The sequence below is a fragment of the Benincasa hispida genome, chromosome 1 (assembly GCF_027475165.1).
Source record: "Benincasa hispida cultivar pf3 chromosome 1, pf3_genome.v1.1, whole genome shotgun sequence".
Classification (NCBI taxonomy): domain Eukaryota; kingdom Viridiplantae; phylum Streptophyta; class Magnoliopsida; order Cucurbitales; family Cucurbitaceae; genus Benincasa; species Benincasa hispida.
This window is the reverse complement of record NC_143478.1, coordinates 17,874,434-17,885,621: the sequence shown is the minus strand read 5'-3', so window position 1 is coordinate 17,885,621 and position 11,188 is coordinate 17,874,434. Positions and strand designations below refer to the sequence as shown.

Sequence of the window (11,188 nt, the reverse complement as noted above, 5' to 3'; positions counted from 1 at the left end):
AAGAGAGAAAAAAAATGGTGGGATGAGAGGGAGTAAAGTAAAATTAGTGTTTTTCAAAAAATGTATTTATAAATATGTAAGGAGGAGAGTGCTTAGATTTTTTTTTTTTTAAATCACAAAAATTATAAATACATTAGAACTTGAAAATGAGGGTTAAGTTTTTTTTTTTTTAACGAAACAATGGAGAACAAATCTTATTAAAATAACAAATACGTATATAAATATGTTTTATATACCAATTATATATTGTTATATCACTATATTATATTTTTAAAAGTATAAACTATATAAATAGTAATAATATAAAAATATATATATGAATATGCTAACAAACCGTATAAACAATTTTTTTTTTTTTAAAAAAAAAAGATAAAATAGAATCTAATAACAAAAGATAGGTTCAAATGGAAATTGTTGGAGAAAAATTAGGGATTCTCTAAATTAAATCAGAAAACACGAAAAGTGATATTAAAATCACATAACTTCATATTACAATTATACTGTGTATGTGTAGATGTAGGTTAATTAATCTCATAATTTCATGTTACAATTACACTTACGTAAAAATGTATAATAGTTAATTTCCGGAGCCCTCTGAAACTAGGAGTACATTTAACTTCATATTATATTTTGAATTTGATGACAACATGTTTAAACAAATAAAAAAGATTTAGATAAAACTAAATTTGATAACAAAAAGTTAAACCAATTTAAAGAGTTAGATAAATGAAATTTGATAATAATGTTCAAAGAGAAGGATATGTTTCTACTGAAATATTATTTAAATATAGTGTATTTGAAAGATTCACGGACACACTAGAGAGTAGTCAACCACCACACAAAAATCATAACTCCGATTTTCTAGCGTCCAATACAGATATAGGAGTTCCAACTTATTGTAGTGTCTAACTCCGATTTTCTTCGATGAATAATATTACATCTTCTTTTACCAAAAAATGAAGAAAGCTGATTATAATAATGAAGTAAAAGAAGATTGAATCATCATACAAGAACCGATGAAGAGGAAAATAGGAAAATCGATGGATCAATGGATAGAATCGTTTGGTAAAATCAAAAGACATGGATGAAAAAAATTTGAAATTAAGAAGAAAAAAACAAAATTGTAAATTCAATCTTAATCATGCGTCAATAACAAATACATGATTTTTAGATAATGAAATGCAAAATAACCAAAAATGTATTTCAAAACATTAACAATGGTAATATAATAATATAATGTGATACAATGAAATAAAAATAGTGACTAAATATATAATATGTATAGTTGAATCTAATAACATATATAAAATAATTTAAACCTTAAAAAATATGAAAAATATTATGTTAGTTTATTAAGAATATGTATAAAATAATGAAAAACAATTCAAACATTTGAAAAAAAGTGATTTGATAAAATGAAATTTGATATATGGATATTTACAATATAAATTTATTAGAGAAATCTAGATATTTAATTTAAGTGAGATTAATTTGAAGTATAGTTAAATTGAATCTAAACTAATAATAAAATTTGTATTGAAATGTTAACAAGGAAAATGAGTAAGGGTTAGTTATTTTCCAGGTTTTTTTTATTTTTTTCAAATGAATCGAGAGAAAGTGGAGAATTAAGGAGTCGGCAATTATTTGTATACGAAACCCATCATTATTTATGATTCTACACTTACTATGTATTTGTAGTTTCTTCAATAACAAAAGTTATGAAGTAAAACAAGGATTTGAATTTGTATGTAACATGAGTTTCCATAAATCTTATTATTTGTCATTTTGTCATTTTTCAAAACCAAACCCTAAAATTTACCATATGGTCCAATTCCAATTTGATTTGGATTTCTCAACAATTACAAGTGAAATAAAAGCTAGTTTAAATACAAGAGAACGTAAGGTCCAATGAACTTTTACATATACAATAAACTAACTAAATAATATCGATATAATATATAATGTTAAGCTATTACATTTGAATACTAAATACTCTAACATACTTTGAAAAGTTTTACTTCAATGAGTTTGTATCAAAATAACTCTTATAGTTTTTTTGGGTTAGATTCATAGATATAAAAGTTTGTTTATGTTATATGATAATACAAACACAATAGCATATGTGAACCTTAGCAACACATAAGTGGACATACTTTTTTGTCCATAAATTTGATGGCAAAAAAAGTCTTGAATTTTATTTTGAAACAAACTATGAGTTTTAAGGGTTAAAATGAAAGTTTTCAAGATTAATAATATAAAGGAAACCAATCCATAGTTTATACATATATTTGATAATTTAACCTAGAAAAGCCATCCATTAGTAAATAAAGGAAAACATACATATTATAATCAATCACAAATTAATAATAATAACAGAGGAAATTTAAATAGGGAAGATGTCAAACAGTGTAAACCCAAATGGAATGTGTATACATTCATATACAATCTTTACCATAATAAAATTCAAACAACCACCAAATTCTTAAAAGGCACAAAAGTGAAACGCTTCATTGAGAGTTTCTGAAGTAAAGACAGATTGGTAACTGTAGTAGTGACAATATGAGAGCAAAATTTCAGCAGTTACAAGCAAATATCATAATATCAAATAACAGGGCGCACAAAGCAAGGAAACCAGCATAGTTTTGACTCTTTATTTCTACATCATCAAGGGATGAGAGTATAAATGAATTATGGACCACGGATCTTGCGGAAAGGCCCAAAACAGAAACATCTAGAGCTATCAGGAGAAATCATCCCCCCTCCTCTGCTTGTATCAATGGCTTCTAACATTTTGACAACCTCGTGCATTTCAGGGCGTTTGGCTGGATTGGCATCCCAGCATTTCTTCATCACATTTGCCAGAGAACTTGGACAGCATCTCGGGATACCCGGCCGCAGATTCTGGCAAAAACAAAATTGCTTATGCTTCAAATCTTCTTAATGGACTATATGCATAAACAAAGAATTCATAACACTACTAAATAAATGGGAAGAGTGTACTGTATAGATATTATTTTCAAGCTCTACTCCTACTGGTGTCAACAAACATAAGAAATAATGGCAATGAACAAGAGACTAAAAAGAGACATGTTTTATATCTAAGGTCCAAAGTACCATACATGTCGAACAACTGCGGAGGACACGTCAGCGAAACTAAGATCCGCGTATGGCATATCACAGCAGTAAATTTCCCATAAGCAGATGCCAAAACTATAGACATCACATCTTCTATTGTACGGCTTCCCTTCAAGAACCTGCAAGTATGGTAGAATATTGGCATGTTAACGCCTACTATACAGCTAGGCACGAGATATGATTACCATCCATAATTATTCACATTGAACAACATGTTTGAGCAAAAACAACCACTAAAATTATTTTGAAAATCGTTCAAGGTAGGTCTAAAGAACAAGCCAGCAAGAAGAAAGCAAATCCAGTTATAGCGAGAAAATTGAATTTGGACCTCCAAGGCGAGACAAGTTTCATGCAAAAGGATCCACGTTCATAAGAAAAAACAAAAGCAAAAGAAGCAGAACATAATATTTCAAATGAGTATCCTTTTTTCCAAATACATTTTTAATTTGTGAATATCTACAGGCGGTTCTAATATATATGACACGATAAAACAACATATCTAATGCCAAATGATCACGTGTATTAAGAGCAGAATGAGAAAGTTACCTCTGGGGCCATGTATCCAAGAGTACCAGTTTCCCCAGTCATGTCTCTTGGATTCTGAGCTTCAACACGGGCAACTCCAAAATCAGCAATTTTGACATTGTCGTCAGAATCCATCAACATATTTTCAGTTTTGACATCACGATGTACAATCTTCATGGAGTGTAGATAGCTGAGCCTGTAAAATTAGTTATAATCCTATTCAGCAAATCTTCTACTTTAGAGAAGATGATGTCAAGCATTGAGAGAGAGAGAGAGAGAGTTACCCTCTAGAGAGATCCAAAGCTAATTTAATCACTTTCCTAAATTCCAGTTTCTTTTTACAGGATCTAATCAAGTATTCTTTTAATGTCCCACCGGGAACAAACTCAACAACAACACAACAGGCCCTAGATGGAAACAAATTTTGACCATCCATTGGAATTTTAAGATTTGTAGCTCCCATTGAAGCTCCGACAAACTGTTATAAAAGATTAAAAAAAAAAAAGGATGATCAGTACCCACCTCAAGGCCATAGTAAAAGAAAAAGGCAAAAATCATATACAGAAAAACATAGCCAAAAAAAATTGTCACGTATTTCAATGTCCCCATGAACATCAACCATTCACTATAGGAACTTGAAGAAGAAGTTTGTACTTTTGTAACATTAGGATGATCAAGCTTGTGCCAAACAGCAACCTCTTGCCGGAATGATGCCCGCAAAGCAGCAGTTTCAGCCAATGTGGCTAGACCCTCCTCCCCCCAGTCCAATACCTTCACTGTAATATAGAAAAGTACAGTTCAGCTACCATTTGACATCAACAAAAGTTTCTAGGCCAATGTCTTCATAAATAAAAAGGAACAGCATTCAGAATTTAAGTGTTCCCCCCTCATAAAGCAACAATGTAAAAGGTCATACAAACACCTAGCTTGAAGCTTACTCCATACTTCAACATCGTTCCCCACAATTGGTCAACTCATTGAAAAGAGTCTTCATGATTTTAAGGCTCCAAAGGGATTTTTCAACTTTTCATGGATAAAGAAGAATGTGTATCACGTTTATCAAACTAAAGTCTAAACAACTCATATAAAGATCCTAAATTCACCAAAGCTTTATAGTATACATATAGAATTCCAAGATTCTCACATTATTTTTCAATGTACATACAGTAATTCTTGTGTAGGAAAATAGAAAAGATGTTTTGGCATCAACAAAAAGAAATATCAATGGCAGCCACTTTCCAATAAGTTCCTTCACATCTCTGAAACTAAACAGAATTAAAATCAAAAGCGAAAAGATGGAAACATAAAGGATGTTTACCTGCAACATCTTGATTGTCATATGTACCCTTGTATACTGTTCCGTATGTCCCTTGCGCAACTACCTTTTCAATCTCAAGTTTAGACAAATCAATCTCCCACGCCTCCTTAGGCCTTTGATTCTCAATGCTCTTTGACCAAACACGGCTCAAGTGCTTTTCTAGCTGCATATCTAGGGTTTTCAAATCAATCATATCTGCTCTGAATATCATATCTTTGCTGCTAATGCTTCCCATACCAGCCACCTTTGAGTTCATAGTTCTATCCTGACCCTGTGTCTCCTTTGGGATCGTAATACCCCCCATATCATTTCCTTTTGAATCCATCGCTAAGATCAACACAGATAACTCAAATAGTACACCTTGCGTTCAAGGAATTCTAGACCTGAGAGATCAAACAGGGTTAAGAATGCAGTCCGGTAAAGTAAGAAGTGTACAGAATGTTGTTGTCTGTTGTAATTCCCATTATCATAGATAATCCTTCAACCTGTTAAGAAGTAAAAAAAAGAAAAAAAGAAAAAAGAAACCAATAAATGATCAAATTCAGCCTTCTCCCAAATTTGAATCTACTTCACCAACAAAACTCAACTCGAAATAATAGGCAGCTAAATCTTTCAAAAAGAGAAAGAGAACCAAAATTTCCAACACAACCACCCATTAAAAACAGGAACTACCTCCAATGTTGACCAATGCCCCAATAAAAGTAAATAAATAATTAACCTCCTGGAACATAAAAGGCCGCTATCAGAAATAACAATAGTCAGAGAATATAAAAAGCTAATAAAAAGAGTATTCTTGAAAACCCCAGTTGACGTTGGAGTTCAAAATCCAATTTGTAAAAAAATACAATAGTAAAAACCTCCAGAAAACGACCCAAATTATGACTACCCAAAGGCCAATACCAGGCACCCATAACCCTAAAAATCAAGGTAAAACACGAAAAGGGCCAAAAAAAAGGGAAGAAGACAATTCAATAACAGTAATTACCTCAGCAAAATCGGACCCGCAGACCCTAAAAGGAGCCCTCGCCAGAAAGAAGAAGACCGTAATGTTGACTTAAGACAGCGAATGAATATGAAAGACGACCATGAAAGAGATGGCAAGTGGGGTATTATTATACTTTTAGAATTCAAATGTAGAAGAAAGAGATACAAAGAACAACGAAAATCACTGAAGCGCCATTGGCGCTATCATGGAAAATCAGAGAATTTTAAAAAAAATAAAAATAAAAATACGATTCTAATTGTTCTCGTCCAAATGGGTTCGCTGCGGCAAACCCACTGGACGCGAAAAGGGTCATGGAAGAACAGAGAATCGCAAGGCAACGAAAAATCGAAAACCAAATTTTCTAAAAAAGAAGAAACAAGCGAATGGGAATCGTAACACCACAGAATTTTGGGAACGATGAAGAGAAAAGCGCGGGGAGTTTACTATATCATAGGCTTCGGAATCGATACTGACTCTTTCAAATTCATTGAAAAAAGGTTTATACTAAAATTAGAGAAAGATAAACACAGAGCCTGGACATTAAATTCTTTTCAACTGAATTACCTGTATGTATGTATCCAACGGATGGATGAGCCAAGCTTCCTCCTTTTTTACCTAATTCCAATAATGTAATTCAGTTTAGTTTCATGCCATTATTATTTATTTATTTATTGACAAAATAAATTGTTTAACTACAACATACCTCGATAATAAACTAAGAGAAAATTGCACACCGATACGAGACTTGTCACAAATATTCTTATTTGAATTTTAGCAACAACTTATGGAATTGGAATGAATTTAGCACTCGTGAAATTGTATTGATATATATATATAGGTGGAATAATTTAGAGTTTCTCGTTTCCTCTTAGGATTAAGATTAGAATATGATAGTTTTTTTAAATTAGATTAGATTTATCTATAAGGTATGGTAAAATTTTAAAACAATAACGAAAATTGTACCAATTAATAATTTTCTTTTTAATATCCTTATCGATAAGATGTACTTTTTGTTTTGAACTTAAATAATATTTTGTTAATGGACTCCCCTATTTTTATCAGTATTATGTTTTCATTTATAAATTTTAAAATATTCGATTTTGATCAATCAAATTTTAAATATTATATCTTAGTTCTATAAACTTTGTACTAAAAAGAAATGTCACAATATTTATCGTTAATTTTTCTTGTATTAGTTTAACAATAACGTAAATCTGTTGGGAAAATTCGACATCAAAATTCAAAACCCACCACTTTTTTTTATACCAAAGACAATAAAACAGATGAGTTTCTATTTCAAAAATATTATTTTGAAGTGTCTTGAAACTTAGTGCGATAATTAAGTTTTTTTATACGAAGTTAGTATAAATTGATCTGTTTGGCCCAATATTTGGGGACAACTACAAAAATAATAATAAATAAATAAATCATATCAATTTTCTATTTGATCATGGGTTAAACTTTTAAAATCGTGTATATTTCCTCCTAATATTTAAAAATGGTATAATTAATAATTTCGTCAATTTAGCCCTTATGATATGTGAAGATTGTATTATTTAATCCCGTTTAGTAATCATTTAGTTTTTAGTTTTTAGTTTTTATTTTTTTAAAATAAAATCTATAACGTTCATTCCACCTCCAACTTTCTTTCTTTGTTTTTTATTCTTTACCAATGTTTTCAAAAATAAAAACGAGTTTAGTTTTTAAAAGCTCGTTATTATTTTTAAAATTAGTTAAAAATTCAACTCTAGTACTTCAAAAAGATGTGGATTTTTGTAGGAAACGAAGAGAAAATAAGCTTAATTTTTCAATACAAAAATCAAAAACAAAATAATTACCAAAAAAAAAAGTTTAGGAATCATTAGTTCTATTTATTTCAAATAAATTTATTGTGTTGGTGACATTGGACAAGAGAGCTAACCTAAGTACTATTAGTATCAATTAAACACAAGATTGAAGCTCCCATTGAGATATCTTTTTAAGTGTATGAACTAGCCCAACAGAAACTAATAAATTGAGGGTTATCTTAAAAAACAAATATAGATATTAAATTGAAAAACTTAGGCTTTATTAATTTTATTAAATCACGACAAATAAAATTTAAAATAAAATAAACAGCAAACCTAAAAAAAACTATAAATATTTGTGTCAAATAATTCTTTAAGCAAACCTCCAATTAGCCACCGTCAACACTATTTTAAAACTCTCATTTGCTACCGTATTTAATATTTATCACAGTTTTTATTATTTTACATTCATCATTTTTTATTATTGGCTACAGTATTTACTATTTCCTTCTCAAACTAAAATAGTTTACACTTCAAACACATACTATTATAACCTAAACTAAAATAATATACACTCAAACGCAATGCAAACTATCACAACCCAACTATAATAATTAACTCATTGCCCCAAACACCCTCCTAGACTTTAAAAAGTGACTAATAAATTTCTACACTTTTCAAAAGTCTTCGAATTTTAAAAAATTTTGTCTTATAATTGCTAGACCTATTCAACATTTTTAAATATTCATGAATTAGTTGGTGCAAGATGGAGAGTTCAATATCCTACTAAATACAAAATTTTTCATACAATATATTGTTTATTAAATAAAATATATTTTCTTATATTATCTAATTAAATTTGAAATTATTAATGTTAAATTTAATTAATTATAAAAATGATTAAGTATTAGATTATAAGTAATATGGCATTCATTAAATATATTAATTGATTAATTTAAATTATAAATTACTCAAATTTTAAATATTTATAATTAAAATTATTATTAATTCTTAATTGATTAATTTTTATCAATATATTGACTGATATTTATTGCTTAATTAATTAATCAATTAAAATTGTATAATATTTTCATACTTAATTTCATAAATTAAATACAAACAAAATCTTTATTCATAAAATTTTGATAGAATTTTTCATGCACAACTAAACACACAGTTATTTTAAATTTTCAGATATCCTATTCTCGAATATCATATTTTGAAGTATCCTTTATTTTTAGATATTTATAAAATCTTAAACCAAACAACTCTTTTAATGACATATTACGTACATATCAAACACAAAAAATCGAAGGATTGAACTTTAAAAAGAAAGATGCCGACATTGTAAGGCTCTGAAATTTGAAGGACCATTTTTAGAAATAAATGGGAGCTCCAAATGCAACGCATCAAAATAATTGTACGGACCTCCTTCATCTTTAACTTTCAACCGGTTACCTTCCGTACCGGTATCCTATATCCTTGACCGTACCACAGGGCAATTAATAAGAAGATGGGTCAAATTTTTTATTATTTATTTTTTTTAATTCAACCTGACTCAAGTTTTTATATATTATATCAATTTTCAATTTAACCTCGTGTATTTTAACATTTTTTTCTAACTTAAAAATAATCTTTTTGGTTTAATTTCTCATCTTTGATACATTTTTAAAGTAGTTGATGATAAGATTACATTATATAATAATCAATAAATTTGACATAGAATTCAAAAATTTTATTTTATTATTATTTTTTTTAATCCGGGGGAGAATTAAAACTCTCATCTCTTGGAAGATGCTATTTCTCAAAAAATTTGTCAATTCATTAAAAAGTAATGTAACATACCTACGTAAGTTTATGTGTATTATTAACTAATTGTAATAGTAATTTTTTTTTTTTTTTTTCAACTTGATGGTCGCGACCTACAAGATATTCCCTTTCTCATTTAAGATATTTGGATATGACGAATTTTTTAAACATAGAGCTAGGTGCATGCAGTCATCCCATAATATATTATAACTATAGTAATAATAATAATAACAAATTATATTAGTGGCAAGCATGTGTTTATTAGGGATGGTCATGTTAAGTCAAAGTCCAAAAAGTTCCCTTTTTTTTTTTTTTTTTTTACTTTTCTTTTGAGGACCACAATCTGAAATTGCTGATTATTATTACTATTTTGATAATGAAAAGTCAGAAATTTAATCCCGTAGCTGGCATGAATTAATGTGTACAAAATCCTGGGTTTTGATAGTAACTTAACAAAGAAAAGAAAGTTAAAGAAGTTTATTGATATAGACTTTTAATTATTACTTGTTAATTGAAAACTAGAATATGAAAAATGATAAAGGAGTAATTTACCTCTAAATGATATTAAATCCTGCAAAATCTAACATTTTAGTTAGAAAATATCTTCATTAATAAATAAAGGAATTCATTTGAAATTCATGGAAGATTTCATAGGATAAATTGAAATAGAAATGACAATTTTGATTTTGATATGCTTAAAAAAAGAAAGAGTAAACCAAAATTTTCTAGAAAAAACAAAAAACAAAATTGTGGAGCTTTGGGCTGTGAAATTGGGTGGACCGTGGAGTGGAAGAGTTAATCCATTGTGGGCCGGGCCGAGCTTAGCCCAATTATTCACTCGAAACATCTCTTTTGGAGTTAATCTAATTATGTCGCATTGCGGAAATTTGAAATTTATTCTCAATTTTGTTTATTACATTTATTTTCTTTTTAATATATACGTTAACATGTATTTTTATAATTTTTTTTTTAAAAAATCATCGCAAATACATTATCAATTCAGGTGTGAGTCCCTTCTCTTTGTTGTAATTCCATATATTTTGAAAAAAAAAAAAAAGAGTAACGTGGTCTCTTCTTAAAAACTTATCAGAGATCCATGACCTTTTGGTCAGGAGATTCTTACCACAAATCTTGTGGCTACTCACACTTCGATATCAGTTAAGATGTAAACTTTTTTAACGATGGAGATTCTAATACTTTTACTTAACATAACAATCCTAATCATATACTTATAGATCACTGGTTGTATATTTTATAATTACATCCTTATTTATTAATGACATATTCTAATTGATGACTAATAAAATTTCAAATTATCTTAAACAAGTATCATGAACATGGCATTTGAAGTTACGACGAACACTTTCACTTAATTGAGTAACTATGGTTTGTCACTTCCTACTTTTAAATACAAAAATTATTGATGTTTTCTTAATAAGAAAGAAGCGATGATAGAAATGTGAACACTTGACTTTAAAGAGCGTAACTTCATAGCCATTGAATTACGCTCACATCTCCAAATTATTGATTTATGGATTGATGGTATAAGTTGACCAATAATGATAATTGTAAAATTATAAAAATGTTGATATTGAATTAAATTCTCATTTAGAAATACAATAACATATT

The 11,188-nt window shown here is 28.8% G+C and overlaps 1 protein-coding gene across 5 annotated transcripts; it reads right to left on the bottom strand.

Annotated features, from left to right (window-relative positions):
• Positions 1–2,409: 2,409 nt before the first annotated feature.
• On the bottom strand, positions 2,410–6,764 carry LOC120070170 (serine/threonine-protein kinase 54-like). 5 transcript variants are annotated; one of them, XM_090315121.1, is made up of 9 exons: positions 6,667–6,764; positions 6,528–6,578; positions 5,651–5,699; positions 4,979–5,463; positions 4,315–4,436; positions 3,945–4,138; positions 3,682–3,856; positions 3,120–3,254; positions 2,410–2,901 (listed from the first exon to the last, which is right to left on the bottom strand). In XM_090315121.1, the coding sequence occupies exons 4-9, from the start codon at positions 5,301–5,303 to the stop codon at positions 2,689–2,691; spliced, it is 1,164 nt and encodes a 387-aa protein (XP_090171247.1). In that variant the 5' UTR covers positions 5,304–5,463; positions 5,651–5,699; positions 6,528–6,578; positions 6,667–6,764; the 3' UTR covers positions 2,410–2,688. The 5 variants fall into 5 exon arrangements, with proteins under 5 accessions (XP_090171247.1, XP_038877954.1, XP_090171246.1 ...); XM_039022026.2 differs by lacking the exon at positions 5,651–5,699; XM_090315120.1 differs by lacking the exons at positions 6,528–6,578; positions 6,667–6,764 and adding an exon at positions 5,964–6,050.
• Positions 6,765–11,188: the final 4,424 nt, after the last annotated feature.

Coding starts and splice junctions, on each gene's coding strand:
- LOC120070170 (XM_090315121.1), bottom strand. CDS start 5,303: ATGGATTCAAAAGGAAATGATATGGGGGGTATTACGATCCCAAAGGAG. Junction 4,139..4,314: donor ATCATCCTAATGTTACAAAA/GTACAAACTTCT, acceptor CTTTTATAACAG/TTTGTCGGAGCTTCAATGGG. Junction 2,902..3,119: donor CCTCCGCAGTTGTTCGACAT/GTATGGTACTTT, acceptor TGTTTTTGCCAG/AATCTGCGGCCGGGTATCCC.